General features: G+C 38.9%; 1 protein-coding gene across 1 annotated transcript; it reads right to left on the reverse strand.

The window, feature by feature from the left end:
- Positions 1–7,437: 7,437 nt before the first annotated feature.
- Positions 7,438–18,610, reverse strand: mgat3a (beta-1,4-mannosyl-glycoprotein 4-beta-N-acetylglucosaminyltransferase a). Its single transcript, XM_079456325.1, has 3 exons — positions 18,272–18,610; positions 11,172–11,373; positions 7,438–10,972 (listed from the first exon to the last, which is right to left on the reverse strand). The coding sequence occupies exons 2-3, from the start codon at positions 11,370–11,372 to the stop codon at positions 9,755–9,757; spliced, it is 1,419 nt and encodes a 472-aa protein (XP_079312451.1). The 5' UTR covers position 11,373; positions 18,272–18,610; the 3' UTR covers positions 7,438–9,754.
- Positions 18,611–18,991: the final 381 nt, after the last annotated feature.

Below are 18,991 nucleotides of genomic sequence, written 5' to 3' on the forward strand. Positions count from 1 at the left end.
CAGAGCTATTATTTAGTAGTATGTTATGTTGAGTGGTGGACAGTAACGAAGTAAATGTAATTCTTTTTTTGTTTTATTTTTTTTGTGTATCTGTACTTTACTCAAGTATTTCCATTTTGGGAGACTTTTTTACTTTAACTCCACTACATTTCAAAGTCAAACATCTTACTTTTTACTCTACTACATTTTCAAAGTCAGTAAAAACTTAACTGGTAAAACGAGCCAATCACAGAACATCGCACGCTTAGTTTTTAACTTGTTTTGGCCCTGTTGTCGCCTTGGTCTACTTAGCGTGAACACACGATTCAACATCACATCAGATTCAGTGCAACTGTCTGCAACAGCATAACATTTTGACTGCTAATGTCTTTATAAGTAAAATCATGGAAGAAACTACAGAATCTAGCTTGCCACAACACGTGAAGAACGAGTCTTTCATTTTTAAGTGTTTTCTCTGAGTGAAAAGAATGAGAGAGAAGGAATACACCCGTCTCATTTATCAGGAATGAAGATGGGCTAAATACTTTATAACCAACAGTCTGATTTCAAGAATTCAAGTTGGAGAAATGTCTAATAACTTAGTGAGAATGTGCTGTAATACGGTTCAGTGAATCCACTTAGATTAGTACATATTTGTTTATATGATCCTTTTGTTCCATTGCAAGTTTAAGTTTAAATAAAAACTTGGATTAGTGTTACAAATAAATGTTAAGCCGAAACTGCTCTCAAGTCCTGTTATTTAATTTTGTCTTCAAGGTCTTCAAGGTTTTGGGTTTATGAAAATTTTAATAGACATCAGTGTCTGTCTGACTAATGAATGTCATTTTATTAATAGATTGGTGTGCCAAGAGTGACATTAGAGTCTTCACAAGCAAGCAAGAGTCTTGTGACAAAAATGATAATAGGACATTATAGCCATAAAAACAAATCATAGTACTTGGATACTTGAGTACATTTGATGGCAAACACTTTAGTACTTTTACTCAAGCGAAAGTTTAAAGGCAGCACTTCTACTTTTACTTGATTAATATTTTACCTTGGGTATCTCTACTTTTACTCAAGTACATGGTTTGTGTACTTCGTCCACCACTGGTTATGTTTCATTTAATATTATACTTTATGACAACTAGCACAACACGTTAATACTGAGACATGGCGGGAGTGCAGCTGTGATGATAACACAGTGAGCAGCAGCTTTTGATGATTTCACTTCATTAATGTATATATATATATTAGACACACACATTAATATATATATATATATATATGTATATATATCTTTTTTGCTCCCTGAACTCTCTGTAAGTAACTTTGGATACAAGCGTCTGGTATATATTGCGGGCCTTCCCAGAAACCAGACAACACAAGTTGTGTTGATAAACAAATCATTGTTCTAAACAAAGTCAGATGAAAAAGTTAAACTAAATATATCCTACTTGTCAAATATGTTTGCATGTGGTGTTCGGTTGCTTGGTATTAATCAATACAAAAACAAACATTGAATTTGTGTATACAATTTTACTTTTCCTTCATGTCTGCTCTAATTTTTATTGTAGTATGCACTCTACTTTGTTATGGAGGGGCTCTTTTTTAAGGATGTGGTAGGCTATATGAGACCAGTATTACTGCACTTATGCTTTTTGTTGTCCTCGTGCTGTTCCAATTGCTTCTCTTGTAACCTCAATTGTAAGTCGCTTTAGATGAAATAACGGTTATTAGTTTGTGTTAGACGCTGCATGTAATATGGGATGCAAGGATTTAAAATGTTCTGTATGTATGGAACATGCAGCGACATCATATGGCGCATAAAGACAGCAAGAAATCCTTTTACGTTACCAAGAATACGACAAAAGCAATAAGCAAATCAGCGTGCCACCCTCTCAGAAATATAGCCAGAATCAGATGTTTTTTTAGAGATTTATCATGCTTTCATCACCAACAGGGTGGATAACTGTAATGGACTCCTCACAGGTCTTCTCAAAAAGACCGTAAGACAGCGCAGCTCAAACAGAATGCTGCTGCCAGGATTCTGACCAGAACCAAAAGATATAAGCATATCACATGGGTATTATGGTTTTATCCCACAACAGTAGAGCAGATCACAATAAAGGTTTGAGGGAATGATCTGCTCTCTGTTGAGAGAGCGAGTCCATCATGCAAATGCACCATTTAGATGTAAATGATGCCACCAGTTTTGGGTGTGGAAGTTGGCACACATGCACCTTGTCATCTTTGAAAGATTTATACCTGAGATTCAAGCACGTATAAAAAACTGAGCACTGGGCCAAAAGTATAAGAGTAAAACACAAAAACATTTTAATACATCAGAGAAGTAAATCATAATTTATATGCAAGTCAAAGTCTGCTTTATTGTCAATTCTCCCACATGGACAGTACATTCATATAGAGGATTGAAATTGCGTTACTCTCAGACCCAAATTCTAAATCCAGACCTTTTATTTCACTTAAAAAGTGATTCCTATCAGCCACAGATACTTGCACCTATGGTTTAAAGCATCAGTTATGATTATCATAAAGTGAATTAACTTTAAGACCATACAAAGCGAGCGTTCATGAAGTGAACTGCTGCTGTTTCTTTGTTGTTAATATTATGTTACGGGTTGTCCTTTCTTTGTGGTCATGTTCTTGTATTACAGGTAAATTGGGTGCACCTGATGCTGATCGGGGATTGGGTATGTGAGAGGATCTGGATCCTGGTGAAGGCAGATGGTTTTCTCTTGTCAAGGGGGCCTGGAACGTTCCCTTTTGTATATTCGTTTGATTTATGTTTTGTTCAGTTGTGTTACATATTGGTGAATGTTTTGGTTCTTTTCTTTAATGAATCTTTAATTAAATATATATCTTATATTTTGCACTACACCTCTGTGTAGTTGTTGTTTTCTTTACTCCAAATGTAACAAGTGGGGGCTCGTCCTAAGGAAGTTGGTATAGTTGTTAAGGTCCATGTTGATTGGATTCTTGGTTAAATTTGCGCTAGCGTCGGTACATGTGCTGATGGAGAACATGATTGAATGCACCTGTTGGTAGGATCCAGTTGATGAGTGGACAAGCAGCGATGTTGTGTGTTTTGGAAATCGTGAAGGGGAATTTACTGTTTCATCTTGTGTGGTGCGAGAAGAGGAATAGTTAGGAATTGTGAACAGGGTAAGTTTGTTGTTTTTTTTCCCCTATGAGAAACCATTGTTGTTGCGTACTATTGATGATTATCAAACTATAGGTTAACTCCTTCTGTTTGTAGGATAATTGTGGTATTTCCCCAGTAGGTAGTTGATGTTTGTTTTTTTAGTTTGTTATTTTTTGTGCTTTTTGCTAGGTTGAGGGCACTGCCGCTTTTGTCTTTCTCACTGGTTTTGTCGGTGGGTTTATACAATTGATGGTATTTGAGTGCTTAAAGAGACTCGACTCTTGGTGAGGGCATGAAGAGTCAAGTTTAGATGTTGTGGGGAGGTGGGGAAATATCTCTAATTATCTTGATGGTTGAAGTTTGTAGTGCGTGAGGATAAGTTTGCTGGAAGATGGTTGAATTAGACTTATTTTATAGGTCTCCTAGTGAGGAATTGTTTGAGCAGCTAACAAAAGACCAGTTGTTGGAGGTCGCCGATAAGTATGAGGTACAATTAAATACTGAGGATGAAAAATTAAAAGGGACAGTTGCGTTAATTGTTAAAGCTGCTTTGGTTACTTTAAATGTTTTTGATGTTAGTGATTCCGATTTTGCTGATCAATCTAGCGTTTCGATTGCAACTATGTCTTTTGAGCAACGAAAGGTGTTGATGGTTTTAGAGTTAGAGAAGGCAAGAGTTAATCGGGAAGTGGAGATTCGCGTCCTAAATTTGAACCTAAACCTACTCTTACATTTTCATCTGTTCAGACTGACAGTAAATTTTTTCAGACCGGGGAGAAACCAGTAGTATCATGTAAGGATGGAGATTCTGGTTATGCTGCTTTCATAACCGAGGCTTATGTGTCATTGGGTGAAAGTGATGAGAAGGTCCCCGTTAAAATGTTGAGAGACACGGGTGCATCTGAATCATTTATTCTAGAATCAGTTTTGCCTTTTTCACAGGAATCTGACACGGGGAGGAGTGTTTTGATTCGAGGTATTGGATTGAAAACCCTGTCGGTCTCATTACATAAGTTGTTCCTTCAGTCTGATTTAATTAGTGGACCTGTTCTGTTGTACTGGGAGTTAGACCTTCTTTTCCAGTTGAGGGAGTCTCTGTGATCTTGGGGAATAATCTGGCGGGTGACCGCATATGGAGTGACATTCCACCTCGCCCTTTTGTAACTACGTCACCTATTGCATTGGATGAAGCTGAGTTATCTGAGCATTTCCCTGAGGTGTTTGTGTCATGTGCACTGACACATGCTAGGAGTAAACAGGACACAGGGAAGGAGCTGTCAAAGCATAATGCTGCTAAAATGCAACCGGTTGATCCTAGTGATTTTATCACTTCAAAGAGAGTGCTGCCCGGTCTTTTGGCTTTACCTTTTATTCAACCACAGACTTGGTTGTCTGCTCAGAAAGAGGACTTATCCTTAAGGTCTTTATTTGATGCTGTTTTATCCCCAGAGGTAGCCGCGAGTTCCACAAATGGATACTTCATTGAAAGAGAGGTACTGTTACGGAAATGGACCTCAGTTGGTGAGGGGCGTTTGGGGGAACCTGTTATACAGATAGTAGTGCCTGTTCATCTTCGAAATATTGTTTTAGAGTCTGTACATGGGGGTTTGTCTGGTCACTTTGGAGTTAATAAAACCTACCAGCGGTTGTTGCAATATTTTTACTGGCCACGTGTAAAGCGTGATGTAAGACAGTTTATAAAGACTTGTTCAACTTGTCAGTTAACAGGTAAGCCAAATCAGAAACTGAAGCCTGCACCTTTATATCCAATACCTGTTATGGAACAGCCATTTCAGCATCTTTTAGTGGATTGTGTGGGGCCATTACCACCAATCTGGTAGTGTATACTTACTGACAGTGATGTGTCAAAATACTCGATATCCTGCGGCCTATCCTATGCGTTCAATGACCACTCGATCTGTTGTAAGAGCGTTGTCCCAGTTTATATCTATCTTTGGAATTCCTAAAGTGGTCCAAACTGACCAGGGGACAAATTTTACATCTAAAATGTTCCAAGAGGTGTTAAAACAACTTTGCGTTAGACACAACAGGTCAAGTGCCTATCATCCGGAAAGTCAGGGTGCTCTGGAGCGTTTTCAGCAGACTTTAAAGTCTTTACTAAAGGAATATTGCACTGAGTTGAAGGGTGATTGGGAGGAAGGTTTGCCATGGATGTTGTTGGCCGGCCGTGAGGTCATTCAGGAGAGTTTGGGATTAAGCCCTAACCAATTAGTATTTGGACATCAGGTACGGGGGCCAATAGCAGTTTTGTGTGATGAGGTTTTACCAGAGGAACCGCCACAGAGTTTGATTCAATACGTGCAAGGGTTTCGTCGACGTTTAATATTGGCTGGAGAATTGGCAAAAGGGAAGTTGGAAAAGGACCTTTTCCAACTTCCCTTTTGCCAATTCTCCAGCCAATATTAAACGTCGACGGTACAGGAAAAGATGAAATGTTGGTTTGACCGCAAGTCAGAGGTTCGTATGTTTGGCCCAGGAGACCAGGTGATAGCTTTATTGCCTTTGCCTAAATCTCCTTTCTGTGATAAATTTTCGGGTCCCTATACTGTACTTCAACGAGTGTCTGAACAGAATTACATAATTTCCACTCCTGACCGTAGGAAGTCTACTCAATTGTGCCATTTGAATTTATTGAAACCTTTTTATACTTGTGAAGTTACTCCTAAGGTTACTTGTACTTCAGTTGCTTTAGCCAATGCCATTTTGACAGGTAACCCGGAGCAAGGCGTGAGGGCTCCTGATGGTGTAATGTTACAACCTCTTCTAAGGAACTCTGAGACCATGGAAAACCTAGAAGGGTTGATCGAACATTTAGGTTGTGAAAGACGGGTTGAGGTGGTTTCATTGGTAACTGAATTTTCGGATCTTTTTTCAGATGTTCCCTCTTGTACCAATCTTATTAAACACGATATTGATGTAGGAAATGCCAAGCCTGTCCGTCAACATTTTTATCGTGTGTCATTGGAAAAACGGCAGAAACTGGAATCTGAAGTTAACTACATGCTTGAAAACAACATAGCAAAGCCTTCATTCTCCGATTGGGCTTCGCCCTGTTTGTTAGTAGCAAAATCTGATGGTACTCAACGTTTTTGCACCGATTATAGACGGTTGAATGTTCTAACTAAACCTGACTCATTCCCATTGCCTAGAATTGAAGACTGCGTAGATCAAGTTGGGTCTGCAAAATTTGTGAGTAAATTCGATTTGCTTAAAGGATACTGGCAGGTGCCATTGACTACCCGTGCACAGGAGATCTCATCTTTTATTACACCTTTCGGCCTGTTCTCTTATTCTGTAATGAGTTTTGGCCTGTGGAATGCTCCAGCTACTTTCCAGCGTTTAATGAATAAAGTGACAGCTGCTTTAGAAGGTTGTGCATTGTACCTTGATGACATTGTTGTCTATAGTGACACATGGGAGCAACACCTATGCCGTATCCAGGCTTTATTCAAGCGTTTGCGTGATGCAAAGCTAACAGTCAATCTGGCTAAATGTGAGTTTGCCAGAGCGACGGTGACCTATTTGGGCAAGGTTGTGGGGATGGGGGAGGTGCGACCCAGAGGGGTTAAAGTAATCGCTATTGATAATTTTCCAACTCCCCAAACTAAACGTGAGCTGATGCGATTTTTGGGAATGGCGGGGTACTACAGAAGTTTTTGCCCTAATTTTTCTTCTGTTGTGGCCCCTTTGACCGATTTGTTGAAAGCGAAAGCAAAATTTGTGTGTGCTACTAAGTGTGAATATGCCTCCGAGAATGTGAAACGGTTGCTTACGTCATCTCCTGTTTTGACAGCTCCTCAACTGGATAAACCATTTAGTCTCCAAGTAGATGCGAGTCAGGTTGGGGCAGGAGCTGTTTTGCTGCAAGTTGATGAGGGTGGAATAAATCGCCCTATCAGTTATTTCTCGCGCAAGTTTAATTCGTGTCAACTAAATTATTCCACAATTGAGAAGGAGGCTTTAGCGATGATTTGGGCCCTGCAGCATTTCGAGGTTTATGTGACTGCTGAGACCATGCCACTAGTGGTATACACTGACCACAATCCCCTTACTTTCCTTCATTCCCTGCAGAATCCAAACCAGCGACTTATTAGGTGGTCCCTTTTCCTACAGCCTTATGCCTTGGAGATTCGTCATTTGAAAGGCAGGGACAATGTGATTGCTGATGCCCTGTCTCGTGCTCCATCTGACGAATAAGTATTGACCCTTGTTATTTCTATGTTTTGCATTGGTTTATTTTTTGTTAAATATTTTTTTTTTCTCTTCAGTAATTTTTTAGTTTGAAATCAAGGAGGGGAGTAAAGATTAAGTGTTAATTGAGTTGGGGATTCAGCTAACTTTGAGGAAATTCTTGTATTGAGGAGATTACAAAATTTAAGTTTTTTTAGCCTCTCCCTTTTGAAGGGGGAAGGTGTTACGGGTTGTCCTTTCTTTGTGGTCATGTTCTTGTATTACAGGTAAATTGGGTGCACCTGATGCTGATCGGGGATTGGGTATTTGAGAGGATCTGGATCCTGGTGAAGGCAGATGGTTTTCTCTTGTCAAGGGGGCCTGGAACGTTCCCTTTTGTATATTGGTTTGATTTATGTTTTGTTCAGTTGTGTTACATATTGGTGAATGTTTTGGTTCTTTTCTTTAATGAATCTTTAATTAAATATATATCTTATATTTTGCACTACACCTCTGTGTAGTTGTTGTTTTCTTTACTCCGAATGTAACAATTAAAACCATTAAACCCGGATGAACACATGTGTCTTGTTCACAGTCTCTCATCTGAGTAAAAACCTCAGGGTCTTTGACTCAAGTAGCAACGTATGCACGATTATTTTTAGTAAATGATACCTAGAATGTTTAGTCTTATCTGTTTCCTTTAACAATTCCACAGCAAATGTTTTACCAACAAAATAATGCACATACACATTAAGTATGATGAAACTCTATTGAGCTCTGTTTCCCTCTGTTAGAAATATAAAAGCCACTGGAAGCATCACTAAGGCATTTAAGTGATGAAATTTATATAGTTTTAATCACCCTGTATGACTTACTTTCTTCCGCAGAACACAAAGGAAGATATTTTGAAGAATGTTGTTAACCGGAAGCCATCTCTTGAATTGGTGTTGTGTCCATACAATAGAAGTAAATGGGTTTTCGGTTCAGTTACCAACTTTCTGAATAAATGATGACAGAATTTTCATCTTTGGGTGAACTATACCTATAAAAGAATTGACATGTTTCCCTATAGTGCACATCGTTTATTATGAATAAATATTTTCACATCATCTAAAAGAATACAACTACATCCCACCCCCATTGGTTATAGCGATGTTGTCTGGAGAGCAATTTTTTGATAGTGCCGCAGTCAGTGCTTAATTTGTCAATTCTGTAAGTTTTAGTGTAAGTGTGCACACGACAACAAGTAGCTAACTTAAAAATGACGTAATCATCACAGAGATTTTTTTTTAAGTTTCTGCCGTTATAAGTGACAGCGCACACACAATATTCCAGCATTTCAAACTTGACAGCCTGTTCATTACCAAAATAAAATAGTTCTTGCCATTATAATTATTGTACAGGTTTCCCTATAGTGCACATCGTTCATTATGAATAAATATACGAATTTTTCATTCAATTCCTCTATGTGCAATCTGTTGCAAGTCCTTGAATAAAACGACTAAAAGAATAAAACTACAACCCACCCCCATTGGTTATAGCGATGTTGTCTGGAGAGCAAATGTCAGTGCTTATTTTGTTAATTCTGAGGTGCCTGAAAAAGGGGGCGTGGCAGATCCAGCAAGTTAGTGGGTTGGGGAGAAGTTAGGGAATGTCAATCTCTGTGGGGTTTTCTATCCAACTATTTAGATGTTTTGAAAATGTACATAAAAAAGCCTTAAATGAAACCGAAATGCGAAAATAATCTCAGAATTATCAAAGAAATTTTAGTGAGGCATTTAATCATCCGTTAACCATATTTCATCAGTTCTTCTGCGTCTCTTCGCAGCATTTGTCCAACAACACAAATATCTCTCTTTGAAGTGTCCATCACGACAAGTTTCCTTCAATCTATAATGCAAAACATGCGACGCGAATAAATATACGCGGAATAATTGACAATTAACAGATTAACAAAACGAAAGGGAAAACGTGGTGATATGCTGATGAGTTTGGTTCAGTTTGCGAGGTGCAGTGCTCCACAAATAAATTCAAGGAAAGAAGATGACAGAGCGCATCCTGTAAGTTTTAGTGTAAGTGTGCACACGACTAAAAGTATCTATTGACGTAATCATCACAGAGATTTTTTAAGTTGTTTCTGCCGTTCTAAGTGACAGCGCACAAACAATATTCCAGCATCTCAAACTTGACAGACTGTTCATTACCAAAATAAAATAGTTATTGCCAATATTATTTGTGCTTTTTAATGAATTATATGTGCGCAACAGGCCAGCACCAACGTTTTCCATTAGCGCTGGTGGAGCGGTGGTTCCAGATGGGATTTCGGAGGTACCGGATCTGGATTATTCCCTGGCCACAGTGATTACACTTCAGGGTAAAAAACATAATAAACGCTTACAGTAAGTGAAGTTATCAGTATCAGTTATCCAGTTTTGCATATGGGTTCTCCAGCAAATAGCGATATTTTTCATAGTTGTCCATCAAGTATTTTGGGGCATACATATGCTCTTTGGGATCTGTAGGTGGATAGTCTGGTAATGACCCATCAAACCAGCCGCCTGTCTGTATCAAGTTTTTAATAAAATTTAACTTGAGTTTCTCGCTGTAATCGCCCCAGCGTGGAAAGTCTCCGTTCTGGGCTGATAATAGTTTGTAATAAATCCCTTCTGGTTTGAAGCACCACGAACAGTGCCATCCAGCGTAATGAACTGGGCTCCCGATGGCCCACGGCAAAAGAATGTTTCCAGTGGAATTCTCATATTCCCGAAATCCCGGCATACTATAATACGTCCGGCGTCGTAGAAGAATCCCATCGTTCTTGTAAACCTTAGAGAGCATAGCCACCGTGCAGCACGATAAGATGTTCAGCGTACCAAACTGTTTCCAGTAAAATCCATAGAGGGATTTCCGCATGTGGATCCCAACCGGCTCGGTCCAGCCGTCGTACAGTTTAAGGAACAGGATTCCCTCTCGTGAGGGAATTTCATCCGCGTCATCTATGACGAAAACATCGTCCGCTTTTGCACCCTGAATACGCAACATTCCGTTTTTGGTCAAATACGTGCGCAGGTAATCATCTGCGATCCAGCCATCTAGGCGGCCGCCATTTGGAAAATGGTCCAGTAAAATGTAAAGGATTTTGTGCTTAATGTAATCGAACGTTCCATTTTGGAGCTGCTGCTGGAAGAAAAGAGGCCTTTGGTCACCATAAGCGGTAAAATTGGATTCGCAAACTAAAAACACGTCCACGACGTCAGCGAGTTCGTGGAATCGAGCGTGTAGCAGGTCAAACTCATGATTAATGTTGATGGCGTTGATGACTCGACGTGGAGTTGCTCTGGGTGTTAATTTCGTCTTGGTTGGGAGGTTTGAATGTTGGACGATTGTAGGTACGCCACAGTGAGGGCCGTGCCAACCTTGGCGACATGTGCATTGATCCGCCTTCCCCCTCGTCTTGTTTGTATCGTTGTCCTCTTTGTGATGATGAAGTGATTCATCCATTGTGGTACCCTCGCGGAAACACGTTGCTCCGGATTTTGTCATAACGAAAAAGGGTCGGAGATCATCTTGGAGAACAAATTTTTGTTCGTGAAGTTTTTCTGTAGATTTTTTTATTTTTCTTGATTCAACAAGGCCCTATTTGGAGAAAAAAATTATTAATAAACTGAGTTTGGCTTCCTTATATTTTACATTCTAGGAAGAATCCACCAACTCAAAATAAATACCTTTTAAATTGATAGTAGTCTATAAATTACGTCTATACAGTTTTAAACCACAATTTTTATTAATAACAGCACATTGAATTGCATTTTAAAGCTGACTTTTGCATCATTACCTTTAAGTGGTGCCTGTAGAAGTCAATATCCGGTACGTTCCAGAAGAAACCGCTGACCATCTTTAGGCTCTTTAGGTGTAAGGATGGGGAGGAAAACTCTTGCAGCGGAATATTGTGCAAAGCTTTGTAGTAATGTTGAAAGGAAATGACACAAAGCCCCAGTATGCACAACAGGAAGCATTTACATTTTTTTATTCTCATCCTGTAACAGAAAAAAAGGCTAGTTTAATTACACAAAAAGAAGTCAATGAGAGCCAGTGTTGCTGGGGCACAAACATTCTTAGAAATATATATTGTGTTTGAAATGTCTGAAATGACATGAGGATGAGTAAAACCATTTTCATTTTAAGGGAAAGCTAAGTCAGCGAGGGCATCTTTTACAACACCTGCAGAAGGACTCATGTGTACATTGCAACATTAGCGTGACTTTGAAAAGCAGTTCAAAGCTCAACTTCCTGAGTAGGTTCAGTTCAGTTGTGATATACAGCCACAAAACCCACCGTGTGACTAAACTGTAAAAAGCATGTTCAGAGGTGTCTTACCTCTCCAAAAACATTCAACAAGACAGAATCTAATCAGCTTGTTTGTTGAAGCATTTTAAACAAGTCAATGACACTAGAATCAGTAAAAGCAATTGCAAAAATACCACAGAAAAGTTAAGTTAGTTGGTTAACCATTGCTGCAAATCAGAAAAGATATGAAAATGCTAGGAATGTCATTCGCTCACATTTGCTTGGTTTGAAACCTATATAAACATAATGACATTGATACATTTAAGTATCCAAAAGATGCTACTGTACACTGTACAGTGTTACACTGTAGAACATTGCGGTATCTTTGGCAAAGTTTATATCTAATAGAAAGAAAATGTGTCAGAAATAACAGGAATTTGTTGTGTTGCTGGGTTGCTGTAACGTGGTTATTATCACCATTGCATATGCGATTCCTATTCAACTAGAGATATTTTTAGATTAGATTAGATTAGATTCAACTTTATTGTCATTACACATATACAAGTACAGTGTAACGAAATGTAGTTTAGGTCTAACCAGAAGTGCAATTAGCAAGTGCAGGATATACAGTTAGAATAAATACAGAATACAATAGTGAGAATATAATACAGTGGGCATGGAAGTATAAAAATATTTTGCAGTAGGTGTGTTCTATGAAAATATGACAGTAGGTATATACTATGAACAATATATACAGATGGCTATATACTATGAACATTAATGTACAGGTGGATATGAACAGATAATAATTTAGACTAAAATAGTGCAAGTGACTTAGGTATGCATAAATTATTGACATTGGCTATTAAAGTTGCAGTGCAATAGGTGAGTTAATGCATTTGTTGAAGTTGATGCAGTTATTAAAGTTACGGTGCAGTATATGAGTTAATGCAGTTATTAAAGTTACGGTGCAGTATATGAGTTAATGCAGTTAATAGGTTGCAGTCCAGAAGATGAGTTAATGCAGTTAATAAGGTTACAGAGCAGTAGATTAGTTAATGCAGTTACTGAAGTTACAGTGCAATTGATGAGTAGATGCAGTTAATAGAGTTACAGAGCAGTAGATTAGTTAATGCAGTTATTGAAGTTATAGTGCAATTGATGAGTAGATGCAGTTAATAGAGTTTTTTATTGATATGGAACGGTGCTTGTGTCTCACAGTATTAAAAGTCACATTTGTAGGGTGTGTGAATGCTCTCCGGTCAGACATTAACATGCAACAGCATGTTATTCACAAATCTTAACCTTAGCAACACTTGGGTTGTTCATCTCCAATAGACACGTGTATCAACATGATACATTTACACTGCTTATCTTAACTCCTGCCTAACAAGAGTCAACAGATATGTGCCTTCCATATATCACATACACAAAACCTAACACTGCTTCTGTACTGTTTGCTTGATTCTGTCAAACGTAGCATTTAGTTGCATAACACTGCTTGACAATGTTTCCTACCCAGTTTTGTCGTAAGTTCATGTTTTGTCTAGTAAAATAATTAAGATTATTACTTGTCTAGTAAAATGATTTTGTTGGCTTGTTTTGCATCGCTCTCGGCCCTGGGCAGATTCAGTCATTCAAAAGTGAGTCATTTCGCTAAATAAACAAGCTGGACTTTACTCACTTTACATGCACGGATGGCGACATGCAGGTGAGGCTTGCATCTGTTGATATGGCCTGATCTCAGTGCATGTTTTGAAATAAAGAATGACTGCGACAGCTTAAGGCCTTGCTTTGATCTACTTGCACTGGGTAAGGTTCTTCTTTTCAGATGGAAAACATAAGGCACGTTGTCCACATAAATACATTTGAAGCCCCTCCCTCACAGTTTCTACCCAATAAAGTATTTAAAAACTGAACAGATGTATATTAATTATAATAAAAAAACTAAACAAAGGGCTATACATATCTTTGTTTGTTTATTTATTTATAAAGCACAATTGAATAACTATTGTTGTCCAATGTGCTGTACAAAGATCAAATTATATACAAAAATACAAGTCCAACATGTCTATACAAAACATCCAATACATATCTAATACACATTCAATGTACAGTATATCTCAGCCTCCAGAATTATTAAAAGCCTGAGTTTAAAACTAGAGATAAACGGAGCTGATCTAATGTTCCCCGGTAGCAGGTTCCACAGTTTTGGAGCCACAACGGAAAAAGCGTGATCGCCATTCAGTTTGAATCTAGATCTGGGAACTAGTTCCTGCCAGCTCTGATCACAGTTTACAGACATGGATTAAACAAGAAGTTGCAAGTCCCCCGCGCCAGTTTTGATGATTCAGCTGGACTGGAAAAATCTATACAAATGTCCATCCAACTCTCAGAGCAGCTCCATATGTGTGCGCAGAGTCAACTTAACAAGACTTCAATATAAATAACTTACACAAAACAAACACCCACAATGGGGAAAACATTGACGGGGGTAAAATACAAACTGGAAAATAAACACTACCCATGAGGTCACAGATTTCAGAGGTCACAGAGGTCACAACTGTCTTGGGCATTATTGGCAGTGGTGGACAAAGTACACAAACCATGTACTTGAGTAAAAGTAGAGATACCCAAGGTAAAATATTACTCAAGTAAAAGTAGAAGTGCTGCCTTTAAACTTTCACTTGAGTAAATGTACTCAAGTATCCAAGTACTTTGATTTGTTTTTATGGCTATAATGTCCTATTATCATTTTTGTCACAAGACTCTTGCTTGCTTGTGAAGACTCTAATGTCACTCTTGGCACACAAATCTATTAATAAAATGACATTCATTAGTCAGACAGACACTGATGTCTATTAAAATTTTCATAAACCCAAAACCTTGAAGCCAAACAATTTCCTTTAGAACAAAATTAAATAACAGGACTTGAGAGCAGTTTCGGTTTAACATTTATTTGTAACACTAATCCAAGTTTTTATTTAAACTTAAACTTGCAATGGAATAAAAGGATCGTAAAAACAAGTATGTACTAATCTAAGTGGATTCACTGAACCGTATTACAGTACATTCTCACTAAGTTATTAGACATTTCTCCAACTTGAATTCTTGAAATCAGACTGTTGGTTATGAAGTATTTAGCCCATCTTCATTCCTGATAAATGAGACGGGTGTATTCCTCCTCTCTCAGTCTTTTCACTCAGAGAAAACACTTAAAAATGAAAGACTCGTTCTTCTTTTCAACAATTTAAAAAAAAACGCGTAAGGCCATGGGTGTTGTGGCAAGCTAGATTAGGTAGTTTCTTCCATGATTTTACTTATAAAGACATTGGCAGTCAAAATGTTATTCTGTTGCAGACAGTTGCACTGAATCTGATGTGATGTTGAATCGTGTGTTCACGCTAAGTAGACCAAGGCGACAACAGGGCAAAACAAGATAAAAACTAAGTGCGTGATGTTTTGTGATTGGCTCGTTTTACCAGTTAAGTTTTTACTGACTTATAAATAAAAAGGAACGACTGACTTTGAAAATGTAGTAGAGTAAAAAGTAAGATGTTTGACTTTGAAATGTAGTGGAGTTAAAGTAAAAGTCTCCCAAAATGGAAATACTTGAGTAAAGTACAGATACACAAAAAAACTACTTAAGTACAGCAACGAATTACATTTACTTCGTTACTGTCCACCACTGATTATTGGTGAGCCCTGTGTTTAACAGGCACCTTCCAGAGTTCATGCGGGCTACCAGGTGCCCACGGGCACCACGTTGGCAACCCCTACTCTAAGGTATGTTGCACACGAACAAGGAAACAGGTTCACGAACGAGCACAAGACAATATACATGAGGGCATTAAGTAGGGAAACTATGAAAGGAAATGAACAAGAGACAGGTGTGCGTATTGACACACTCAGGGGAAGCTAACAAGGACACGAGAGGGGCGGGGCCAGAGACGAGACCGGAGAGTACGCATATTATGACATGACTGACAATAAATCTCTCCACACAAAACGCGTGGCCCTGTCATGATCCTGCCAATAGACTAGGAAATCAAGACATGAGAAGGCAGAATCATGACAAGATCCTGTGTGATAATTCAGTGGGGTGTTGGGTGTGACCTGTGCTTGTTCATGCTCTTCCAAGTTAATTTTAACTGCAGTCCTCTAAAACAGAAACAGCAATCGTTTCTTTAAAAGATTAAGACCGTCCACACCTTAGGATGTTTTTGGCACCATCAAGGAAACCGGGTGATACAAACATTTAAAGTCCCTAATTGCTGTTATATTAAATATCAAAGCTTTTTATCACTTGGCCAGTATAATTATAGGATCACCATTTTCCTCTTATTCCATAGTTTTTACTTCCTCTGTGGCAATGTGCATATACTGTATGCATGTGTGTGTTCATGTTTGTGTGTGTGTTTTCTCCCAGGGCAACTTTGCCTGAAGCACAATGGTTCCTTCTTTTCTCCAAGACTCTTTCAATTCTCAAATTTCAACGTTTTTCCAGTTTGTACAAAAGCTCTGTTCACACACACAGACTCAGCATACCCGCAATCCTGTGCTGTCGTGCACTCACGGTACCGTTTATCCCAAAACCACGTTACTCTACTAATAACAGCCAAGAGTATTCGCTTGTAATTTCAGGGGTTTCCCATGTTTATCGCATTTTTTAAATGATCTTGAAATAGATTGATTTCTGTCTTTCGTCGTTCTGCTTGAACGAATGAGCGGTCACAGCATCCGATGATTCAAGCCAGAAACATACTCAAGCACACAGGTGCAAAAGTGTGTCATGTTGTACACAAGAAACTGTGAGGAAAATATAATGGTGACAAGCCTCAGTGAATTAGAAAAAGAGGAAACAAGCTGGTTTCTGCTTTGTGGGAACCATGAAACACAATAGAGAGGACTCTGATGAAGCATATGATAGATGTGCAAGATGAGAGTAAAAAGGGCCATAAGGGATACAGCGATTAAAGCATAAATACACCTGTCTGTCTGTATGAAGTTTTGAATAACAGATCCATTTTAAAGTTAAAATAATAGATCTCAAATAGCTATAATAGAGCACTTTCCTCTCTTTGTTTTCCCCCTTTGTTTTTGTTTCCCCACAGCTGAGAAGATCATTTTTGTCTCTCTCCCCTCCACCATGACATTTAAGGAGCCCGTCTCACCCGTAAAGCCCTCTGCATTGCAGGTGATCCCACTCACCCAACACGCTTCTTCAGGCTGCTGCCATCAGGGAGGAGACCGCAGAGTCTCCAAGCCAGGACCGGCAAGTAAAGGAGAGCTATATTGCATTCAGCAGTCAGGAAGCTAAACTCCCACCCTGCTACCCCTCCCCTATCTTGCCCCATGCACCACTGAACTCTGACCACGTCCACAACCGCCCCCAACATACATTGACCCGCACTAGTCAGTTTATGCAGCATTGGACTTATTCAATACCACAATCAGCATCGGTCTGCCCCTCTTCAACTTATATGTTTATTATGTGTTAGTGTTATTTATATGCACCTTGGGTCTGAGAGTATCACAATTTCAATCCTCTATTTGCACCCAACATTTGACACCACACATGTTGTTAAATACCACACCCACTCCAATCTCTTGGGTGGATGTCCCGTGCATAACATTAGGGAAATCTTATAAAAGAATCGGAAATTCTTTGAATTTAAAAGAACTATTTAGCACTTGCAGGGTTGTTGTGGTTAAGGCAGTACTTATTTTTATTGAATGTTTTTGGACTCTTCCTCTTTAAGAGAACTTGCTGTAATGTTTAATCTGGAAAGCCATCGGAAAGACAATCTTTGTATAAGTAAATCACTTCATTTAAATTTTCTTTGACGCTTTTTTCCTTTCAGCTCAGCTACTGTCGTCTGTTCGGCAAATACCTGCTTGACTGATCGACAGTAGTCAACACACAAATCTTTAAAGGAAGACCTTGATGGGTTCAGGTGTGTGTGAACCGAAGGCATGGCCCAATTATAATGGAACTACGCAGACCCGACATAAACACATGACTTTATATTACATTTGCTCATTCAGACAGAATAGTCTGTGTTTATATAGGGCCTTTCTTTTATTTCAGCATCTTGTGTTTTCGGTTAAATCCTTGAAAATGTCATTCTATTGTAAGCTACGTAATACCACCAGCTGTTAAAACACACCTAAGCGATCAACCCAAAGACCTTGGCTTGGGTTTTTTTCCTATCTTTAAGACCCCAAAAATTGTTTGGATCATTTGGACCTTTGGATCAAGCGGTAGTACAGTGGGCTTGATTCTATGAAACATGATAACACATGTACACACTCACCCTGTTATCTTTGTATACAATCATCTATTAACTGCATGCACAGATACGATGCAAAATGTGGTTTTCTTCCAGCGTAAACAGCCTAAATCACAACAAGAGTGAAATGTAAAAAATACTAAGCAAAAAGCGAGTTTTTGCTGCTTGTTTCACGTCAAGTTGCCGTATTATCAGACTGTATATAGTACTCTAATAAACCCAAGTAAAAATTGAGTAAAGAGGATAACCCATGAATACTGCCGGACAAAGAAGGAATTCGTTTATTTTCTTTAACGACGCAGATAAAAAGAAGCGGAAAGGGGTGACAGCTTGACGCTGCTGCTGAGGGTCTTACCTGGCGGACAGGTGTGACCACCCCACTGCCTCTGCATGTGTCCGTCAGTGAGCTCTTCGCATCGTTGAGATTCAATCGAAGTGTTTGTCGTTTCTGCGCGTTCGTGCACTTGACACACTTGAGCAGAAACTACGTGCACGCGCGCTCAACCGCTTAGCGTGACGATTGTGAATCAAGACCACAATGCGCGTAACTTTTTTATAATGCGACGCCCACTCTTTGTTTTAGTCTCTATCTCCCCATTACTCTGTCACATGCTTCAATTGAGAGTGCTTTGCAAGTGTGACAAATAACTACAGTGCAGCTGACAATTTTTGGTTCCCAGAACGTTCCCCTTACGTTCGTTTTTGTTCCCAGAACGTTATTTTCTTAGTTTCGTTTTAGGAAAGTTTTCTTTTCCGAAACAGAACGTTTCTGGTTCCCGTATTTTTTTATATTTCCTATTTTCGGCCATTAAAGGGCACATTTATTAATTTAATTTGTTTATGATCTTAATTTCTATATTGCACATGTTTACCGTTTACCAGGTTTGACGATTTGTTTGTACCATTAAAGAATAACCACCAGGGAGCGTTATTTTCTGTTGCAAAAAATAAGCAATAAATAGCCTTAGGGAACATCCCAGCAAACAATTTTTGGTCCCAGAACGTTCTGGGAAAGTAAGCGCGTGGTTCCTAGAACGTTCCCTGTTGGTTTTCCAGGAAAGTTTTCTTGACGTTA

The sequence above is a fragment of the Barbatula barbatula genome (assembly GCF_947034865.1).
Source record: "Barbatula barbatula genome assembly, chromosome: 5".
Lineage (NCBI taxonomy): Eukaryota > Metazoa > Chordata > Actinopteri > Cypriniformes > Nemacheilidae > Barbatula > Barbatula barbatula.

Bases quoted from the DNA above. Each gene is read 5' to 3' on its own strand.
- mgat3a (XM_079456325.1), bottom strand. From the start codon at position 11,372: ATGAGAATAAAAAAATGTAAATGCTTCCTGTTGTGCATACTGGGGCTT. The intron at 10,973-11,171 runs GTAATGATGCAA...TTCTCCAAATAG, and splicing joins TCTACAGGCACCACTTAAAG to GGCCTTGTTGAATCAAGAAA.